The sequence below is a fragment of the Podarcis erhardii genome (assembly GCF_964252035.2).
Source record: "Podarcis erhardii genome assembly, chromosome: 14".
NCBI classification, from domain to species: Eukaryota; Metazoa; Chordata; class Lepidosauria; order Squamata; family Lacertidae; genus Podarcis; species Podarcis erhardii.
This window is the reverse complement of record NC_138503.1, coordinates 39,499,276-39,522,529: the sequence shown is the minus strand read 5'-3', so window position 1 is coordinate 39,522,529 and position 23,254 is coordinate 39,499,276. Positions and strand designations below refer to the sequence as shown.

Here is a 23,254-nt window from a genome sequence, read left to right as displayed (position 1 = left end):
GGGACCTTCTGTGTGCAAAGCGGATGCTCTACCACCAAGCCACGGAAATTAAGCCATGTAGTGGAATGAAATGCATATTCTTCCCCTGGTTGCAATTACCTCTGTTTCTCTCCCTCTGTTGCCTCCCATGTCAAATCTTGGATTGCAAGTGACCTGTCCTCCTGTATAGGGATGGCTGAATCTGTCAATTCTGGTTCCTTCACTTCCCCGTTTTTCCAATTTTCAGTTCAGTTCGGCACATTGCCACATCCGTTGGCCTAAAAGGAAAAAAAAGGTTCTCCTGACAATTCACCAGCATTTGGGTGTAGATTTCTCCTGATACACACATTTTGTGAAGCACTTTCTACTAATTTAATGCACTCTGTGTTATTTTCACTAATGTGTGCATTTCCGTGCACATTAATTGGCTGGAGATCTGAATTGCAGAATTCAGAAAAGTGTGAATTTCGCTGTGTTTCAGTTCACGAATTTAGTGTAAAATAGGAAGGTTCACCTTTAAATACAAACTGAATCTTGCTTTTCCCTATCCCTATTCCTGCAACTTGTATAAGTGTCGTGCACACCTATGTCGATCGATCATGATCATCGGCAAATGAGGCCTGTTTCAAAGGCCACATTCACACCATACACTGCAAGTGCCACAGTATTACTTTAAACCACAATGGCTTCCCCCAAAGAATTTGTTAAAGGCACTGAGAGTTGTTATTTCCTTTCCAGAGCTACAATTCCCAGCTCCTTGAAGAAGGATTGATGATTAAACTGCTCTGGGTGTTGCAGCTTTGGGAAGGGAATAGGGCATGGGTAGGCAAACTAAGGCCTGGGGACCGGATCCGGCCCAATCGCCTTCTAAATCCGGCCTGCGGATAGTCCAGGAATCAGCATGTTTTTACATGAATAAAATGTGTCCTTTTATTTAAAATGCATTTTTGGGTTATTTGTGGGGCATAGGAATTCGTTCAACCCCCCAATATAGTCCAGCCCCCACAAGGCCTGAGGGTCAGTGGATCGGCCCCCTGCTGAAAAAGTTTGCTGACCCCTGGAATAGGGAGTCCCCTGATGACTCTGTGGATTCCTGATTGGCTACCGTTCCAGGATGGAATAATAGTTGGGTCACGCCTCTTTTTCAGAAATGTCAAGCCTGGGTTACTGGTTGGTGGGAATGTCAGCATTCTGTGGGTGGGTGGGGGGCATGGCTGGCACATATGACCCCTCTTAAGGACTTCCTTATTTGTTTTCCCCAAAGTACTAAAAAGCAAAAGCAAAAAAAAGAGAAAGCACCTTTCATACATTAAGAGGTAGTTACAATTATGGGCCCTGTTGGAACGGTGGAAATATCATCTCCACAACATCAAAGGCTCGTTTCCTTAGATGATAATTAGAGCATCTCTGTGGGTGGTCTGTTTCCTAACTTAACTCAGCATGAGCGATTTTGTTCTACATAAACAAACGCGAAGAGGTGCTGTGTGACCACAAGGGCCTCTGCCACTTCTGATTAGTTGAGGCATCAGTATTAATTCCACGTTAGCTAATTATGCCCGGCAAAGTAAATGGAGCCAACCAAACTTCTTTGTTTTGACTTGGGCTGATGGAAACAAAGTTTGGGGGTTGGAAAGGTGTCCGCAGCTGTGACTAGGGTTAAGAAACTGTCACTCCTACTGAGTGCAAGCCCATAGCCTTTTCCCCAGCATACAAAGAGGTTTGTTGTTGTTGTTGTTGTTGTTCTCAATGTACCAGGCAAACAGCAGAAATTATGGCTAAGCACAAAGAAGTGGTCTTACACCGGGTCTGATGGCTTGCATGTCTAGCTTAATGCTGTGAGCTGCTGTGGCTCTGGTGAAGAGTCCCCAAAATTTAGGTGTAATTGGTTTGTGCAGGGAGCCACAGAATTGTGGGTTGTGGTTATCTGGGCATCATAGTATCCTGAACTCAGTCCTCTAGGCAGGGCATTGGCGCCTCTTGTACACAACATACTATAACAGCGCTTCCTGTTAAATTTAATCCTGCCTAAGCAACAAGCCTTGGTGTGCTACTTTTGTATTTTGGTTGACCTTCAGTCCTGATTTCTTGCTTGCTTTTCAGTCCTGCCTCCAAGCTTTGACCTTCTGAGTTTTTGTTTACTCCTCCTCCTGTCTGCTGCCTCGTCCTTTGGTTGCATCTTTGGTCCCTCCTTATGTTTTTGTCCCTTGTTTCCCATGTCCTGGTGCAACTTTCAGTTCCTGTTGCCTGCGAATCAGCTCTTATTCCTCTGTTTTTAAATTTAAAATTCCTCTGTATTTTAAATTTTTAAAAGGGGGGGAAGGGAAAACAAATGTGTATATATGCAAAGGGGGAGAGGGAAAAGGTGTGTAGGGGTGGGATAGCAGGCTTGTTGGTTTTTGAATGTCTGATGTAGATTTTTTTAATTTTGTTGTTCTGTATGGGACAATGACAATAAAGATTATCTTATCGTAACACCTCAGCATCTTGTTTAGAGGCTCCTGAGAGCTCAAAGCTTCCTTTTTTTGGAATGAGAATTTGCTCATTTTTCATAAAATCAGTTGGAACTTCACCCTCCCTCAGCCCTCCAAACAACCTAGCAGTTATTAGGACTGTCAATGAGTGACAAATGAGTAAAGTGCTTGCTCACTCTCCCCAATGGGGACTTTTTTCACTGCTCTTAAAGGGCCTTAAAAGGTTACAACTGTGATGAATGCTCTGGGAACATGGAAAAAATATATATATTAAAAATTTTATGCGTAAGCCAAGGTGACCTTTTGTGTATGAGAGGCTGGGCTCTGCCTATCATGTTCACAATGATACCTTTAAAAGGAAGACACACACTTCTGGTTGGCGTCTATGGTAAAAGGATGCTGGATTAGACGGACCTTTGGCCTGATCCAGCAAAGCCCCAGTTCTGCTCCAATTTATGCCATCAAGTTCAAGAAGCAGTGGGAAAGAGCCTAGTGGACTTGCCCATCAACAAAGGTTATCAGCACCCTTGCCAGTGAATCAGTCCAACAGCCGCGGCTGTTGATTATGGGCATTGGTAGGGCATCAAGGCAGGGAGTCCAACAGTAGGTGGCGCCAGAGCCTATGACAGGCAGAACCAACTAATGCCAATTTTGTCCCCCCTGCTGAGTTCTGCAAGGGAAACACAGAGATGGAGGAGGAGGAGGAAAGTGACAGCCTGTGCCATGCCCTGGATGGGCTACAACAAAGAAATAGGGGAGGTAAGGGGGGGGGGGAGGAGACTGGCTGAGAGCAGATGGAGGTTGTTGGGGGCAGTGTCCAGTTGACCCCGAGGAGCCAGTCTCCACAGGAGTAGTGCCAGCAATCATCTTAATTCGGACAATAGTGTTTTAAAATAAATGACATTTGAAATAATAGAACCTCCAGACTTGTAGATAAAAGGTAAAGGGACCCCTGACCATTAGGTGCAGTTGTGGCCGACTCTGGGGTTGCGGCGCTCATCTCGCTCTATAGGCCAAGGGAGCCGGCGTACAGCTTCCGGGTCATGTGGCCAGCATGACTAAGCTGCTTCTGGCGAACCAGAGCAGTGCACGGAAACACTGTTTACCTTCCCGCCTGAGTGGTACCTATTTATCTACTTGCACTCTGACGTGCTTTCGAACTGCTAGCTTGACAGGAGCAGGGACCGAGCAATGGGAGCTCACCCCATCGTGGGGATTCGAACCGCCGACCTTCTGATTGGCAAGTCCTAGGCTCTGTGGTTTAACCCACAGCGCCACCCACGTCCCAGACATGTAGATAGTATCCCTCTGAAAACAAGTGGCTAACGTAGCTCCATGGTGCAGCATTAAAACAGCTAGCACATTTGCAAAGCTAAGCAGGGCCCAATATGGTATCCAATTGGATGGGGGACCACATGTTGCAATTCCTGCAGAGGGTTGGACTAGATGACCCTTAGGGTTCCTTCCGATTCTATGATTCTATTTGAGTGTGGCGGTGGGTGGCAGCAGCATTGTGTCCTGCTCGTGAACTTTCTAGAAGCTTCTAGGTGTGATTTGGGATCCTAAAAGACCTTTGGTAAGACCTGGCAGTTTTTCACGCACCAGGGGTGTGGCGCCTTTTACTACAAAAGAATTTTTACACGTTCCCTCTTCGTAAATCAAGAGCGCTCATTATGCCTTTGCACTTTTATCATACCGACTAGACCACATATATTGCAAATGGAGATTTTTATTACTTTTTAAGAGTGCCTGTATAAAAAAAGATCAAAGTCAGGGGATTTCTCACCTCATTTTTTTTTTATTGGTTTTCCATTCAGGGGGTCAAACAGGTTTAAGGCCAACAGGCAAACAATCAAAACCATTCTAAATCCCCCTGAAAAGGGGAAAGAAACTAAAGAAACAAGAACATTTCTTATCATTCACATTTAAAAAAAGATCAAACAGTACCCCACTTGAGTGGCTAAAAATCTCCTGCGTGTTAGAAATATCTGTGGGGAGAGGAGGGATTTGCTGGGTTATACCACCCTCTCTGCCACATCCCAATCCCCTCTATATCAGTGATCTTCAAACTTTGCAGACCTGGGACACACTTTTAATCCAAATATGTATTTGGGGACCATTTATCCCCCCCACTCTCTCTCCTCCCCATCGCTATTTTTATCTCGATCATGCGGCTGTTTCAACCCATCCTTCCATCAGGACCCAAACCAATATGGAGTCCTAACCCACCAGTTTAAGACCACCAAGCATGGAGGAAACCTTGGGCCCTCCAGGCATCATTGAACTCCAACTCTCATCACCCCTCACTGTTGGCCAAGCTGGCTGGGGCTGATGGGAATAAGAGTCCAACAACCTCTGGAAGGCCCCAAGTCCTCTGTCTCTGCTCCACAGTGGATAATGTCTGCAGCGAGAATTGCTTCCCTGTGCATTTCAAAACTCCTTCTGCAGATCTTTGCCATGGAGAACACCTAATCTTGGTTGACAGGATTGTAGGAACAGATCCCACTCTCCCTTCAATTTAGGAAGCCTTTAACATCTGGGCGGAGCTAGCGATTCCATTTATTCAATTTAAAACAGAACAATTAGTTTGGAATGATCACTTGAAGTAGCCGTATATACATTTCAAAAATATGTCTTCTTTTTTTAATGTTGCCATTTCACTTGATAACATATCACCTAGGTTTATAACCACACTTATATAACCACACACCAAATGTTGGCTGTTATAAAGCACAGGAAGGTGATTTGTTATTCATTGAAAAGTGATTTCACACCAATTTGTAGCACCATTTTTCTGTGAATTCCCTACATACACATATTTGGAAAGCCTGGGAGCCCCAAAAGACACATGGTTGGTGCTGACACAACACATTATATTCCTTAATAAGGAATATATCCATCCTTTAAAATGTGGACTGGTCCCACAAAGGAACACGAGAAACCTATTAAACCATAAAAGCGAAAAAAACCACACAACCACATACCCCAGTTTTGTAGGATTATTAAGCCATCTACAAATAACTCTGGACTCAAAAGACCTCAATTAACCCCATTACTTCATTAAGTAAATACTCCCCCAGCACAGAGTGAGTTCAATTTCATTCCTTTAAGAAATCAAAATGTGTAAGAAGAGGAGAAACCAGCAAAAAATAAAAATAAAAAATGGTTTAAACCGATTGTTCCGTTGGTTTAAAGGGCAGAGCGCCATGAATTGTATTTCTGAAAATGACTTAGGGCTCTCTAATGGAATTCTAAGTACTCTCACCAAACGACAATTCCTGGAATTTCTTGGCTGAAGCTGCAAACAGTTAAATTAGCTCACCGCTGATTTAGGTTTGTTTGTAGTGAGGTGGATATGGCAAGCTCTAAATGATTTCCTTTCAGAGGACTGATTCATTGGTGGTGAATCAGTGTCAAATCGTGCCTACAGTTGCGCAGTGCACACACGCGCAGGGCCTACTCAAGCGATCAACGCAAAAATGCCATAAAGTGAGCATTTAAATGGAAGACTGTGGAGCGTTGTCTCTTGAGACGTGAGTCCCTGGATCCTGGAAATGCCCTCTCTTGTAAGGTCCTGGGGGTCAGAATACAGCACCCAGGTGCAGCTCACCTGGGCAAGCCACCATTTTATATTGCCCACAATCCACTGCTGTGATGGTACACTGGTGAAGCGTGGGAAGTTGCTGCTGCTATAACCACCAGGGTGAGCCCACTGATGTCAAAAAAAGCCACCCAAGGGCACTAGGTCAGGAACCCCTCCACAACTGGAGACAACCCTGCTCTCCGTTCCACTTTAAACAGTCATGGCTCCCCCCAAAGATTCCTGGGAACTGTAGTTTGTTAAGGGTGCTTAGAGGAGACACCCCCTCCCTAGCAGGGAGATACAATTCTCAGAGTGGTTTAACAACCAATCCCTCTTCCCAGGGAACTCTGGGAACCGTAGCTCTGTTAGAGGAATTTTTTTGGGGGGGTGTCTCCTGACAACTCCCAGCACCCTGAACAAACTACAGCTCCCAGGATTCTTTGGGGCAAGCCATGACTGCTAAGTGGCCCGATGCTGCTATAAACGTATAGGGCAGATGGAGCCTCTGTGAGGCACGGTAGACCTGTGGCAAATTGCACATGTCAGAAGTGTCTTTCCTTATTAGAAACACGTATAGAATATTTCCCAGCTTCTTACAGCTGCCCTGTAATTGCATACGTGTACCTAGTATTTGCTTTGAACTGAGGGCAAACCCCTTTCATTCTTCCATTAACGTGGCATTTGGGTTCCCTGCTGCCTCCTGTTGTTTATTGGGCTGTCATGTAGACGGTTGTGCCGTGTGTTTGTTCGCGAGTGCATTTAAGCGCTGCTATAAAAGTGGTTTATTCTAAGAACAGTGCATTCTCAGAATATCTCCTTAATTACAAAATCAATAGCGCTGTCACTACTTTTATAGCACAAGTTAAATTTATACGCACCCTTGACAAGGGAATATAATCCCTCTGACTGCCTGTTTGACTTTGCGACGTTCAGGTGCTTTCTGATTATGATGAGAAATCTTTGCCATGGCCAACTTTTTAAAAAAAAACCCCAAAGGAAATCACACAATGCACAGTTCTGATACCTCGCCCTGGGCTAGAGAGGGCCACCCCCCAAATATTGTGGCAGAGGAAAGAAATGGCTAGTTTTGGTTAAGCAAAGCCGCGATGTCTTTCTCGACCTCTCGATTGCTCAGTTCATTCAAACTGTAGTATTTGTGAACAATCTTCTCGGGGGTGACAGCCACCACCCTTAGCCCATGGGTGTCTTCTCCCAGCTGGCACCCTATGGCAGACGAAATAACCATTTCGATATTTTTGTAGGAGCCGCCAGCATTTCGGTGGTAGTGCCCGGAAAACACTGCTTTGACACCTGTTTAAAAGGGGGAAGAAAAAACCCAGTCAACAACAACAACAACGAACCAACAGAATTCGAAACATCGACTATAGAGGGAAGCACAAGAAAAAATATTAAGTAAAATATACAAAGTTGTATATATTTATTTATTTACTTATTTATCTCATTAAAAAAATATACACTGCTTTATTGTAAAGAGAAAAAAACTCAAAGCAGTTTACTCAAAGATGAAACAATAAAATCATTGATAAGAAGAATTAATAACAACTGAAGACTTTCTCAAAAGGTTAAAACAACAATAGAATAAAAACAGATCTAACCTTGCATCAACTTTCTAAACATCTAGGGAGGCGTGTCTAAACAAAAATGTTTTTAGCAGGCACCAAAAGGAGTGCAGTGAAGGTGTGTGCTTGTTATCATGAGTCAGGGAGTTCCAAAGTTTTGAGTTTAGCTCTTACAAAAAAATCAGTATCAAAGCAACCACTAAAAAGCCTCCTTTTCCACGTAAAGTTTCTGAAGGGATGGGCCTCCACAGATAATCTTAATAACCGGGCAGATTCACAAATGAGATGTTATCTTATGATACCCCCCCCCCCAAAAAAACCATTTAGGGCAGCTGACTTATGCCTTACTGGGTCGGTGGGCACATTTGCAATGCTGAGAAAGTGATGTGGGTGCCAGTCACAAAATGGCTTCCCTGGGGGCATGGCCTAATGAAAAAGAGCTGCTGTGGGGACATGGCAGAATGGCTGCTACATCTTAAAAAGCAGGAAAAGGGATGGGAACACAAAATAGTACAGGCCTGCCCCACATCAATGGAGGAAAAGGCCTTTGTGGGCATTTCCTGGCATGAAATATGGTCATACTTAAGGAGGCAATATGCAGTGAAACCAGAAACTGGGCAGGAAGAGGAAACAGTCTCTGATGTATTGCAGATTTCTGAGGGGATATTTACTGAAACCTTTCAAAGCACCATAGGCGTCACTGGCATTTATGCTGACTTCCGCAGGCGCTGAACTGGCAACCCCTGATTTGGGGCTTCAATTTAAGGCCTTAATTATTTTTTTTACAAGTAAGATTATTCCCTTAATTTCATTTGTTGACCAAAGAAAGGTTGAAAAGAACACGTTAATTCAGAGAAAAGTGTTGCACAAGATAATATGCATTATGTCAATTTAGGCAATATCCTTACGGCTTTGTTTACGAGTGCCAATAAAAACGGCATGTAATTTAAGCATGAATACACACTCTCTCTCTTTTTTTTTTACAGTTAATTGTTACTAATGCAAACTGATTTCGGTTTAATAGAAATTGCTCGGGATGCATTGCCATTTCGAGATGGCGAATTAAGGGGGAAAACAGCAGCATCTCATAAACAGGCTGAGCTCCCGAAACAAACGCTTTTGGTTGCAAGGCTGTAACAAATTTCCTTGGCCTCAATTTCAATCCTATGCTCTTCCAAGAGGCTGGAAGGCAGCGGTACCTTTATCAGATGTTCAGCAAGATCATTCTTCTTGTTTTTGTTATTACTGAGGGTCCTATCCAATACAGAACTAAGTTCAAGTCTCTTAGCGGCCTACCTGCTCCACTTGCAAAATGTTTTGTGCCAAAGGAACGCCGTTCCACAAGAATTATGAGTGGAGATCTGCCCCCAATATTGTATTTCATCAATAAAAACCAAATAAGGCAATAGCTCTTGAAGCTTGTATTGGAGAGCTGTTGTATGCCACTATTCATCATCCTCAGCCCCAAAAATCACAATACACAGAGTGGCTTTTCTACAAAAGGGAGATATGGGCAGTGAGCTACATCATAACATGGTTCATAATAATTTACATACACCATGGGATTGGTGTTTCTAGGACCAAGGTGAAACTGTGAGGCTCCCTTGTTATTTTTGCTATTGGATGCTGTATGTTGCTTAAGTACGGTAATCTTATTTTCACAGGATTGACGTGAGTTTCTTTTGCAGGTTATTATATCTGCTATTGTTTTGGTACGTTATTATGGAATGGTTTTTGTACGGGTTTTTTGGAACGTAGGCCTGTTCTCTGCTTTGAGCATTTTGTGTATGTACGGAAAAGCGGTATTCAAAAAATAATAATGAATGAACAAAAATACATAGGAAGCATTTGGGTGACGTTGTTGCACAACGGATTGGCCACTGTGCTGTGCAATGGGTTTCCATTAGCAAGAGTACAGACCTACAATTGTCTGGCAACTCATGAGCAAGCAATCCCCAGAACTCCTTTACTACCCACAGCTAGGAAGTTACAGTATATGAGGTCTCCCTCTTGAGGCTTCCAGTTGATAAAAACAACACAGGTCTCTGCTTCCTTTAGTTCCCCTCCTTGCTCCCCAAGCTTGACCTTGGCTTGCTTGGACTATGCTGAGCTTTGAACCTGGCTTTCTAGATCAGGCATAGGCAAACTCTGGCCCTCCAGATGTTTGGGACTGCAATTCCCATCATCCCTAGTTAACAGGACCAGTGGTCAGGGATGATGGGAATTGTAGTCCCAAACATCTGGAGGGCCGGAGTTTGCCTATGACTGTTCTAGATGAAATGTTTCAGCAAAAGGCTTTTACCTCTTTGGATCAAAAGCCCCAACCCCAAGGACACACTCTGGAGCACAGCTATGATGGGGACAGATTCTTGCCCTGGAGAGCCACCACCAATCAAAAGTAGGAGAGTTGCTAAAAGACACCTCTATTCCCCTCACAGAGCTACAATTCCCTTTAAAAAAAAATAAAAAAATATTTATTAAGGTTTTAGAGGTTACAAAAAGAAAAAGAAAATACACCAAATTAAACCCAAACTTGTAAAAAAACAGAAAAATAAAAACAATTAAAAAAAGACAAGGAAAAAAAAACCACAACAAACCTTCCCATAACTTATCTTTCATTTGCTTGTTTCCTTGACCTCCTCACACCTCCCTTTTTTGTATTCTAGTTCGGTTAGCTATTTCAACAAATCCTTTCCATCCTTCCCAATTTTTATCCTGTAATTTATCTTAATATAATGTAACTTTACCTTTCCTCCTTTCATCCATTAACAGTCTATTTTTACTTAGTCCTTTATAATATTTCTGCTAAAGCCGCATAACTTCATTCCAGCCTCTTTCTAACATTCCTTAATTTTACAATGTTTCTCTAAATAAACTTTAAATTTCTTCCAATCTTCTTCCACCGACTCTTCTCCCTGGTCACAGAGCTACAATTCCCAGAGGGGTTAAACCAGTGAACTCTGTGAAGGGGAAAAGGGGCCTCAGCAGCCTCAACATATTACAGTTCCCAGGATTTTTTGGGTGAAGCCACACGATTTGAAGTGGGACAACAGTACTTTAAATGTATGGTGCAGATGGAGCCTTGGTTTAAGACTGGGATTAATGAAGGGAGGCAGTCCTGCCTAACCCAAGTCATTTAGGTAGGGCTGCCATTTAGGTAGGAATTTTCCAGGAAATGGCGTCTGGACAAAAATTGCTGAAATTTCTGGGAAAATCCGGATGCATTGCAACCCATGTCAGTAGTGTAGATTTTGGTGAAGTTATTAATATTGCAGTTGTTGTATAAGAGATGATGATGATGACTGGAATGTAATTGAAATGAATACTACCGTATTTTGGAATGCAGAAATAAAGAAAACCATCAAACCATTAATTCTAGGATGTGGAGGGCCACCTAAATTATATAATTCAGTATTTGAAGGCTTGGTATTATTAATTGTATTATAAATTGGTATTGTTATATAAAGGCTATTATTGGATTCTAATAGAAAACTAATAAAAATTATTATTTTTTAAAAAGCTCCAATTTTGCCTTAAAAAAGCTCAACAACTTTTGTGTCTGGATCTTCACCTCTTGAAATATGGCAACCCTAATTTAGGGCTTATAGGTAGTAACGGGCTCTTTGAACTGAGCCTGGCCCTTTGAACTGAAGCCATTGCAGCTAAAAAGACCACCACTGGACTCATATACGCCATAAAGCTGATCTCAGTCAACACTTTGCTTGCTGCCAATCTAACGTCCAATTCAATTTTTGCCAAATGCCACATTTCCTTCAGGTTCCCAATAACACTGTCAACTCCCCTAACGAGCTCGCTTTTATTGCGACGGCTTCTTAATTATTAGTGACTCCACTTACTGAAGACTGAGAGAGACAGGCCACTCATAATGATGCCATTTGACAAAAGAGGTGTGTGTGTGTGTGTGTGTGTAGAATCACTTTCATTTCCTGATGGTTTAATTGTGTGTGAGAGAGAAAGACAGAATGACTGCCAGACAACCGAACGTTCACATCCCGACATCAAAGTGACTTCCACTCCAATTTATTTATTTAAAAGCATTTCCAAACTGCTTAACATTTAAATATCTTGGCAGTGTATGGAACAACAAACATTAACAGGGTAAAACGGTAGCAAAAAAGCAGAGAGAAAAACAGAAATCTAGTAATAACAGGTTTCAGTCTTATGGGTCAGGGAAAGCCTGACTTATTACATGTTGAAATAGTGCTCCCCCTCCCTACAAAAAGACCATTAAGTCTCGAGTGGGTGTTGCCAGTCTGCACATCTGTAATTTTCAGAAAGCATCTGTGGATGACAATCATAAAATTGCTGCCATGAGTGTGAGGTATAAAACAAAATGGCTGCCATATCTAAAAATGACAGGATCACAAAATGGTGCTGGCATGCCCTCCATCAATGGAAAAAAGGCACCTGAATCGGACACCTCCACTTGCTCACAGGGAGAATCTCTGTGTACCTCTCCTCTGTTCACAATGGGAGGATGGGTGTCCAATCCTGGCATCCAACGAAACGTCTGCATGCTTAAAGGGGGGCATTCAATGTAAGAAAGGCCAAGTCAGTGCAAACAGAAACTCAGCAGGGACAACAAACAATCTAATGTGGATTTTCAAGGGGATATTTACTGAGACCTTTCCTGGGTGACTTAGGAGGTACTGGTAGGCATATTGACACATGTGGGTGCCAGGATGATGACCCCCGTTTGAGTGTAAAATTACAAAAGTGCAGCACTGGTCATTGTTGTCAGTGCCCTCCACTTAAGAGGAAAGGAGCTTGCAGAGCATTCTTCAGAGCACAATAACTTATTCACCGTGAGGTGCGTCTGTCTCCATCATTAACTGATTTTCAGGAGAAATTTTTGAAAACATTCCTGTTTACCCAGGCATTTCATGGCCGTAGAACAGGGCAACCCTGGGACTGGCAAATGAGAGCATATTTCAAACCATTTTCAGAATGTCTTAATGGTGTTCTGCCAAAGGTTTTGTTTGCCAAAGGCAGCGGTTCTCTTGGATTAAAGAGCAATAAGAACACTTATGGGTGAAGGCTGTGGGTTTCGTTGGTTACACAGCAAGCATTAGACATTGACATGCATAACACACACACACACACACACACACACACACACACTACTTAGACTAGACAAAGCAAACTACTTATTCTTGCACCCAACTCGAATGAAACCCATACCAGACTGCTTCAATCTTATGTTCCATTTGCTGTTGGAGCAGGGCTGGCCAAGGTCATTTTACCATTTGAGGCAAAACCTGCCTCCGCCTGCTCTTCCACCTGAGGCAACTGGAGGCTGGGGAAACCCTGGTGCGCTGAAAGAAGTGGGGGAGAGAAAAGGAGGCTGGAGAGGGAACAGGACGGCAGAGGCAAAGCTGGTCTTGAATGGGGTAACTGTGCCCCTGAAGGACCAGGTGCGCAGCCTGGGAGTCATTCTGGACTCACAGCTGTCCATGGAGGCGCAGGCCAATTCTGTGTCCAGGGCAGCTGTTTATCAGCTCCATCTGGTACACAGGCTGAGACCCTCCCTGCCAGCAGACTGTCTTGCCAGAGTGGTGCATGCTCTAGTTATCTCCCGCTTGGACAACTGCAATGTGCTCTACAAGGGGCTACCTTTGAAGGCGACCCGGAAACTACAACTAATCCAGAATGTGGCAGCTAGACTGGTGACTGGGAGCGGCTGTCGAGACCATATAACACTGGTCTTGAAAGACCTACACTGGCTCCCAGTACATTTCCGAGCACAATTCAAAGTGTTGGTGCTGAACTTTAAAGCCCTAAATGGCCTCGGTCCAGTATACCTGAAGGAGCATCTCCACCTCCATCGTTCTGCCCAGACACTGAGGTCCAGCACCAAGGGCCTTCTGGCGGTTCCCTCACTGCGAGAAGCCAAGTTACAGGGAACCAGGCAGAGGGCCTTCTCGGTAGTGGCACCCGCCCTGTGGAACGCCCTCCCACCAGATGTCAAAGAGAAAAACAACTACCAGACTTTTAGAAGACATCTGAAGGCAGCCCTGTTTAGGGAAGCTTTTAATGTTTAATAGGTTATTGTATTTTAATATTCTGTTGGAAGCTGCCCAGAGTGGCTGGGGAAACCCAGCCAGATGGGCGGGGTATAAATAATAAATAAATTATTGTTGTTGTTGTTGTTGTTGTTGTTGTTATTGTTATTACAAGAGCAGGATCCAGCGAGCGGCACACACCTCCTCAGAGCTGCATCTGCTCCCCCTCCCAGCTGACCTCAGCCTGCTGCGTGAGGTGACTGCTTCTTCCAGAGAACCCTTAGACATGACAGCAAATGATCCTTCTGGGAGCTGACTGATGCATAGCATCCTCTTGAGATCTCCTTGTCTATTCTGAGTTCTGCCTGACAGTGTCTCCAGCGCCCATATTTATAGCCTGTATCCTGCCGAGTCAGCTTACTGGCGTATTGCTCATGTTCATGTATGTTACACAGTGCTGGATTTACATATAAGCCGAACAAGCTATAGCTTAGGGCCCCAATCCCTTGAGGGCCCCCCAAAAAATTGAAGGAAAAAAACAACTGGATGCACATTTCCAAAATATAAGATAAAAAACAAATACAGTGGTACCTCGGGTTACATACGCTTCAGGTTACAGACGCTTCAGGTTACAGACTCCGCTAATCCAGAAATAGTACCTCGGGTTAAGAACTTTGCTTCAGGATGAGAACAGAAATCGTGCTCCGGCGGCGCAGTGGCAGCTGGAGGCCCCATTAGCTAAAGTGGTGCTTCAGGTTAAGAACAGTTTCAGGTTAAGAATGGATCTCCAGAACGAATTAAGTACTTAACCCGAGGTACCCCTGTAAAATAAAACCTACATACAGTTAGAGCTTAATCATTATTTCACTATTAATATACTTCTTCTTAATTGTACTTCACTATTAATATACTTCCATTACCACAATGGTGGACTTCAATCTGGTTTTGGATGATGTATTGATACATCACCCAGCCCTAGTCGCTATAACCCTCCCATAACAACCAAAGGGACGAATCATGAAACTGCAGCGGCAGGTCTCTTGACTCTGTATCTCAAGGTCACAGAGTGAGATGTCACTCAGCTGGTGTCTATGAGATAACCACCTGTTAACCAGGGGTCTACAGTGGTACCTTGTGTTACATACACTTCAGGTTACAGACACTTCAGGTTACAGACTCCGCTAACCCAGAAATAGTACCTTGGGTTAAGAACTTTGCTTCAGGATGAAAACAGAAATCGTGCTCTGGTGGCATGGCGGCAGCAGGAGGCCCCATTAGCTAAAGAAGAAGAAGAGTTTGGATTTGATATCCCGCCTTTCACTCCCCTTCAGGAGTCTCAAAGCGGCTAACATTCTCCTTTCCCTTCCTCCCCCACAACAAACACTCTGTGAGGTGAGTGGGGCTGAGAGACTTCAAAGAAGTGTGACTGGCCCAAGGTCACCCAGCAGCTGCATGTGGAGGAGCGGGGACGAGAACCCGGTTCACCAGATTAGAGACTACCGCTCTTAACCACTACACCACACTGGCTCTCACTAAAGTGGTGCTTCAGGTTAAGAACAGTTTCAGGTTAAGAATGGACCTCCGGAGTGAATTAAGTTCTTAACTGTGCTATGCATTCCCATAGTAAGTGCTGAGTTCAACATAGTTAACCCTTTCAGGACTCAAGCCCACACTAGTGCAACTATAAGCTATTACCTTGGAAGTCAATAAAAAGGGCTAACTGCTCTGCATCATTCTTAATCTCAATGAGATACAAAGGTTTGCCAGATAAGTTCCATAGCCAACGGTAGCTATTTCCAAAATTTGTTAAAAGCTTTTTTTAAAAAAAAAGTTTGCTGTGAATGTGTTAGCTTCCCTGGGCTCTTTGGGGATGAAGGGCATGATGTAAATTCAATGACGACAAATAATAAATTTATATTGATTATTGGTAGTTTCCCCCTTCACTTTTGATGGCATGTACAGGGAAGTCTCAAGGGAGACTCAACTGCCACTTGGGTTTTTTTCCCCAGACACATGACACATGACCTATTTTTTATTTCCCTACTCTGTGGCATGTTTTTCAGGCTTGCCTGGGCAAAAAAAGAAGACACTGCCAATGATTCAAACAGAGGAAGCCCAAAGCAGCAGAAAAGAAAAGGGTGAAAAGACAATCAGCTGAAGCTGTGAGCGAAAGATCCGCTTGATTTTCAAACTCCGGTGGAGTCCTTGCTGCTGAAGCGGCTTGTCCTATTTTGCTTCCTGATCAAAATGAAATATTCTTTATTTAGTATAGCTCCTCAAACTTTGCCTACTGTGATGGGATAGTGAGCTGCTTGTGCGTAAAAGCTTGATCCCTCTGGGGTTTGGCTGGTCATCCAAACCGATGCACTAACGGAGCCCCCAAAGCATGACTCCGTCAGTCGCTGGTAGTATCTGACAGTGGGCGTCTACGGAATTTACGCCAACATAAAAGCTCTTTGACAGACATGCGCTTTCGAGACTCTCTGCGTGACAGTTTCCGGCGAAGGGTGGGCGTTCCCAACGGGGGTCCCGTTACCTCTCCACTACTCTCACTGGAAGCATCCCAGAGCCTCCCCTCCGCTGTGACTCCTGCACTCCCCCTGCTGGTTCCCTCTTCTACTGCAGATTCTCTCCTATTCTCCTGTAGCCTGTCCACCACCTGTCTCTCCGATGGCAGTTCCCTGACATCCACCTCCCCCCCAGGGCCCCCTTCACCCCCTCCCGCCTCCTCTCCCACTGGCGGTGAGGGCGGAAAGCCCCTGAAGGAACTCTCCTCGTCGTCCGAGGATTCTAACCCTTCCAGCCACGGCGTACCGTCTCTCTCCCCGTCTTCCTCTTCTTCGTCGGAGTCGGCTTCTTCACCCACCCCTGACTCTGGGAACCCTTCAAACTCTCCTTCCTCATCGGTGGTCCCAAAGTGTTCCCTTCTAAATCGAGCCACGGGTTGCGGTTTTCTTGGGAAACGCTGATGAAATGTTTCTATTAAAACCTCGTCATTGACTACCTCTGCTGGTACCCAAGTGTTTTCCGACTCTGCTTCCCCCTCCCATTCTACCAGATATTCCACCTGATTCCCCTTCCACCTGGAATCAATGATTCCTGCCACGTTCATGTCGCGCTCTCTCTCTTCTATCACGGGCGTTTGGGTGGCCTCTCTCTCACGCTCCCCCCACTCGCGTCCCTCTCGGTACGGCGACAGTAATGACCTGTGAAATACTGGGTGTAATTTCATGTGACTGGGCAGCCTGAGTTTGAATGCCACTGGGTTGACCTGCTGTATGACCTCAAAGGGTCCCAATCTTTTGGGCCTCAATTTCTTACTCCCGCCCTTGAACGGTAGCCCTTGGGTGGACAACCACACCCGGTCCCCCACCCTTATAGTTTCACCTTCCCTCCTATTTCTGTCTGCTTGCTTCTTATATTCTTCCTTGGCTTTCTCTAAGTTAAGTTGAAGCTGACGGTGGATCGCCTCCATCTCTTCAAAAAAATATTCCGCCGCCGGCACGCTCCACCTCTCCCCTCCCTCTCCTGGGAATGCCCGGGGGTGACACCCATAATTTGCCAGGAAGGGACTCATCCCTGTGGACACGTTCTCCGCGTTGTTGTAGGCAAATTCTGCTAGAGGTAACTTATCCACCCAATCATTTTCTCTGTCTTTTACATAACACCTCAGGTATTGTTGTAAAACCCCATTTGCCCTTTCCGCTTGCCCATTGGTTTCTGGGTGCCGGGCAGTTGAGAAATTGAGTTCTACGTGCAGTAAGCTCATAAGTTTCCTCCAGAACCTGGAAGTAAATTGTTTCCCTCTGTCGCTGACCACCCTCAAGGGGGCGCCATGCAACTTGAAAATATGTTCTACAAACAACTTGGCGGTTTCCTCCGCTGTGACTGCATGTGAACAAGCTATAAAATGACACATCTTGGTTAATTGATCTACCACCACCATGACAGCTGTTTTGCCTTTGGATTTTGGCAGGTCCGTCATAAAATCTATGGATACTGCCTCCCATGGCCTTTCGGGCGTGGGTAAGGGTTGTAATAGCCCCGCTGGCGCCACCCTCTCTCCTTTCGCTCGCTGGCACCTGTCGCAACCCCTGACATATTCCCGTACGTCCTCCCTCACCTTGGGCCACCAAAACTCCCTGGTAACCAACCACATGGTTTTGTGCTGTCCAAAATGTCCCGCTGTGGGGCTGTCATGCAACTGCTTGAGTACTCTGCCCCTCAGTTCCCCGTCGGGTATGTACAGTGCCCCTTTGTAATACAACGCCCCGTTCTTTTCTTCGAACCCCCCTGTGTTCTCCTCTGTCCTCCGGAGCTCTCTGAGTTTCTCTTGGGCGTATTCATCTTTCTCCGTACCCTCTATCAGTTCCCTCTGCCCCACCAATGCCGCCCCACACACCCAGCGGTCTTCAGAGATTACATGCCTTGCCTCAGGCGCTCCCTCCCCCTCTAAGTACTCAGGTTTCCTGGAAAGAGCGTCCGCCCTCACGTTCTCGGAGCCGGGCACGTAACGAATCTCAAAGTGGAATTTGGAGAACTCCTGGGCCCATCTCACTTGTCTCTGGTTCAGCACTCGGGCTGTTCTCCAGTATTCCAGATTTTTGTGGTCAGTTCGGACTTGAACCTTGTGCTGCGCCCCAATCAGCAAGTGCCGCCATTTCCGGAATGCTTCATGAATGGCGAGCAGTTCTCGGTCGTACACTGTGTAGTTCCTCTCTGATTTGTTCAACTTCCGCGAGAAGAATGCACACGGTCTCCATTCAGACGTATCTTTTCCCGGCTGGAGAAGAACGGCCCCCACCGCTCGGTCTGACGCGTCAGTCTCCACTCTCATTGGTTGTTGTAGATCCACGTGCAAGAGTTGCTCTTCCGACGCAAACGCCTGCTTTAAGCGTTCGAACGCTTGTTGCGCTTCTCCCGTCCAAACAAATTTCTTTTTGCTACTAAGACAATCCGTGATGGGCGCTGTTAAATGGGCAAAGTTTTTGATGAACTTCCTATAGAAGTTTCCGAAGCCCAGGAACCTTTGCACGTCCTTCTTGGTCTTTGGTGTTTTCCATTCCAGTACCGCTTGAACCTTGCTGGGATCCATGGCCAATCCCTTGTCAGACAACCGGTACCCCAGGAATTCCACCTCCTTGGTATGAAACTGACACTTCTCCAGTTTCACCCACAGCCGGTTTTCTCGCAGCTTGCTCAGTACCTCTCTTACATCTCGCACATGCTGCTCCTCATTGTCTGAGTACACCAGAACGTCATCTAAGAACGCTACGCAGTTCTTGTAGAGCAGTGGCCCCAGGACGTGATTCATGAATGATTGAAAACAGGCGGAGCCCCCTTGTAATCCGAAAGGCATAACGGTGTACTCAAAGGCCCCCAAGGGGGTGAACATAGTGGTCTTCCACTCATCCCCCTTTCTCACACGTATCAAGTTATATGCCCCCCTAAGGTCCAGCTTGGTAAAAATTTTCCCTTTTCTCACCCGTGTTAGAATGTCATCAATTCTGGGCATAGGGAAAGTCACTGGTTCTGACACTGCATTTAGGGCCCTGAAATCACATACAAGCCTGGGCTTGCCTGTGTTTTTTTTGTCCACAAAGAACACTGGGCTGCCCCCCACCGCTCGTGACTCTCTGATGAAACCTCGCTTGAGATTCTTGTCAATGAACTCCCTTAACTCCTGCATCTCACTGTCTGACATTGCATACAGCTTGCCCACTGGCAATTGTGCTCCTGGGAGTAAGGTAATTTGACAATCAAAGGGTCTGTGCGGGGGCAGTTTATCTGCTTCTTTTTCGCTGAATACGTCAAGCAAGTCAGCGTATTGTGGTGGCACCCTCCCTTTGTCCATCACTTCCATCACTGCTAGAGTGCCCCTGGCGCCTGCCTGAGCCTCTCCCTCCTTGCAGTGTTCTAGGCAATGTGCTGATCCAAAGGAAACCACTCTCTGATGCCAGCCTACTAGCGGATCGTGTAGCGCCAGCCAGCTCATACCCAAGATAATAGGAGCTCCTCCCAAGGTGGCTACGTTAAACGCTATCAGTTCGGTGTGTCGTGCCACCCTCATTATCATTGGTACAGTCTGTTGGCTCACTTCTCCTCCCAACAGCTCCCTCCCATCAATCGTGGTAACCTGCAAAGGCTTACTCAATGGGATAGTCTGTATTTGGTGTGCAGCTGCAAACTCTTTGCTCATGAAATTACATGAGCTACCTGAATCCAATAGCGCCTTTATCTTCAGTGGGTGTCCGTTTGCCAGTTCCAGCAACACCTCTATCACAAGCGCTGGTCTTGGAGGTTCCGGCGTGGGCACATTCATTACTCCCTGGCCTGGCTGCTGTGCCCTGATGTTGGCAACCAGGCGTTGGCTTTTACTGGCTCCGTGATTTCTTCTTCCTCCTTCCCCCCAACAGTTCCCGCCATCCCTTGCCATTCCTTCCTTTGCGGACAGACTCTGGCAAAGTGACCTGGCTGTTGGCAGAGATAGCATCTCTTGCCGCTCTTTCCCTCCTTCTTCCGCCCTTCACTGGTGTTTGAAACTGCGCGCGCGCGCGCTGTTCCAAGTTCCATCGGCTCTGCTGGCGGGAAAGGCTGCTCCGGAATCTCTGGAATGCGGAAGTCCTTCCAACGTTCCCCCTTTCCTTCCCGCTTTTCCATAGCTCTAGCTTCCTGGCGTGCCCCAATGGACAGCGCTGATTTAGTCAGCTGATCCATAGACTCCGCCCTAGGCGCCCGGGAAAGTTCATCTTTCACTGCCGGAGAGAGACCTTCTTCAAACAGCATTTGAATAGGTTCACTAGCAAGGTCCCACCCAAGTCTATGAATCAGCATGGTGAACTCAGTCCAGTACTCACGTACAGATCGGCTCCCCTGTTTACACGCCATTAACTGCCTGCGCACCACTCCCTGCTCGATCTCGCTGGAAAACATCAAGTCCATGGCGCGGAAAAACTTCATTGTGTCCTTTAAGATTTCATTATTGGCTGCCATCAGGGGCCGAACCCAGTCCCTCGCCCCTCCCTCTAGATGGCCAATCACGTACGCCACTCTAGAGTTCTCGTCGGGGAAGTCATCAAACAGTAGATTGAGAGCATATTGCATCTCTGTCCTAAAGGCTTGATAGTTCCGGGGATCCCCCCCAAATTTCTGCACCAGTCCAGGCACCCGTCTGGCAAGTGGGGTGGTCTTCCCCTTATCTGCATCTTGAGCCCTCCTCTCCTCGAGCCTCGCCGTTTGCAGTGCCAGCTGGACCTCCAACGCCCTGTACCTTTGTTCCAGGCTTGGATCTGCGCCAGCTCCCGCTCCTGCTCCTCCGGTTCCGGATGGTTCGCTCATGATGCCTTCTGCTTGCACAAGCTGCTTTCAAAGACTGTCAGATTGCTGTGATGGGATAGTGAGCTGCTTGTGCGTAAAAGCTTGATCCCTCTGGGGTTTGGCTGGTCATCCAAACCGATGCACTAACGGAGCCCCCAAAGCATGACTCCGTCAGTCGCTGGTAGTATCTGACAGTGGGCGTCTACGGAATTTACGCCAACATAAAAGCTCTTTGACAGACATGCGCTTTCGAGACTCTCTGCGTGACAGTTTCCGGCGAAGGGTGGGCGTTCCCAACGGGGGTCCCGTTACCTCTCCACTACTCTCACTGGAAGCATCCCAGAGCCTCCCCTCCGCTGTGACTCCTGCACTCCCCCTGCTGGTTCCCTCTTCTACTGCAGATTCTCTCCTATTCTCCTGTAGCCTGTCCACCACCTGTCTCTCCGATGGCAGTTCCCTGACACCTACCTGGGATGAAAGTTGCATCTATAATTCAGTGTAATAAACTTCAAAAAGTGGATTCACTGACTCAGTGCTGCGCTTCCAAGTTGAGCAGAAAAGTCAAAATCTTTGGCAGGAACGTTCAGAATATTTTAAAATTATATTCCAGCAAATATAAAAGTAGGTCCTAATGAAGAAAACACACTGAAAAGTTGAAAGTAGCTACGATAACTGGTAAAGGATTGCACCCAACTAACTTCCCCCCAGAAATCCATAGGTCTAAGTTAGTAGTGACTATTAATGAGTTTACTCTGAATACAACTACAACCCAAGATGTTTTTATGGTTGCCTGGTGACAAGTGAATGCTTCTCTGGTGGAATAATATTCGGTTCAGTAATTTGAGTTTCCTCCACAATTAACTGAGGGGGGGAAAATGCACAACTATTTTTTAAGCTTGGAAACCAGCGTCTTGGGTCTTTAATCTGTGAACTGGCTCTTTAATGCTGCCTGGCAAACTGTATGACAGTGACGGGAAGGCAGCAGTGTGGTATCTTGCCGTTTGTTTGTTGTGCATCATGAGTCTTGACCATGGGTAGGCAAACTAAGGCCCGGGGTCCGGATCTGGCCCAATTGCCTTTTAAATCCGGCCTGCGGATGGTCCGGGAATCAGCGTGTTTTTACATGAGTAGAATGTGTCCTTTTATTTAAAATGCATCTCTGGGTTATTTGTGGGGCCTGCCTGGTATTTTTACATGAGTAGAATGTGTGCTTTTATTTAAAATGCATCTCTGGGTTATTTGTGGGGCATAGGAATTCGTTCACCCCCCCAATATAGTCCGACCCCCCCACAAGGCCTGAGGGACAGTGGACCAGCCCCATGCTGGAAAAGTTTGCTGACCCCTGGTCTTGACCTCCTGGCCCCTGAATGGCTGTGCCAAGGGTGGGCCAAGGATAGCAATCTGGGGTGAAGAAGAAGCAGAAACCAGGAAACACAGCACTCACCAGTGACCAGGTCTAAAGAGCAAGTCAGGATCATAGGGTGAACTAGGAGGCAGAGTCAAGATCAATTGATAACCAAGGATATAGGAACATGCCAGAGCACAGTAAGACCTTGCTGCTTCAGGAAGGCTCAAATGAAAGAGGAGGTTATTCTAGACATCTTCCTTCCCAATGGCCAATATAGGTTCCTGTATTACAGAGGATTCAATGACTCTTGGGATCCCTTCCAACTGTATCATTCCCACTGCACACCTTGCTCAGTGGAAAATTCTCCTGCTGAGGGCACACCTCTGGCGTTCCTTGACATCTTGGTGCCGCCGGCAAACTGACGGCTTTGAAAAGCCGTAGAAAAGTCCACTGGATTCAGGAGAGAGGCTCATGTTGCTGTGCTTTTGTAATTGCAAGACACAGGGACAGAATATATAAAAGCTGCATAACTAGTGCAAGGAGAAGTGGTCTGACAGGCAACATTTGTCTTGTCTCAGCCAGCTATAAAGAACAATTTCCCTACATGACAAGCTTGGGCCCGAGAGACAAAGTGGTGGAGGGGACAGCTTTTACTGGGTGAGAGTCCTTCCTATAAAAGAAAGCATTTTCTTTCGATTTGTTTCTTTCTCATCGAATAATCCTCTGCCTCCTGGGTCTTCCCGCAGATATTCCTATATATATATTGAGCATATCTGGACTTGCAACCGACTTTCTACACTGCTCATTGCCTCGTGGTTCTGTTACTGTATATACAAAAGACACAAATGTTTTATTTGCGATGAAAAATGCCATAAAAGTGACTTTAAACCCCCTCCCCTGGAAACCACGTTCCTCTGCTTGTGTTCTCTGAGGTAGCTGTGCTTCAAAATGCA

General features: G+C 45.9%; 1 protein-coding gene across 1 annotated transcript in view; it reads right to left on the bottom strand.

The window, feature by feature from the left end:
• Positions 1-7,017: 7,017 nt before the first annotated feature.
• The window catches only part of CPPED1 (calcineurin like phosphoesterase domain containing 1), a 74,780-nt gene continuing 58,543 nt past the window's right edge, over positions 7,018-23,254 (bottom strand). The window contains exon 4 of the mRNA XM_081840024.1: positions 7,018-7,344. Coding sequence (XP_081696150.1) covers positions 7,115-7,344 — 230 coding nt within the window. The 3' untranslated portion in view covers positions 7,018-7,114. The remainder of the gene's footprint in view (positions 7,345-23,254) is intronic.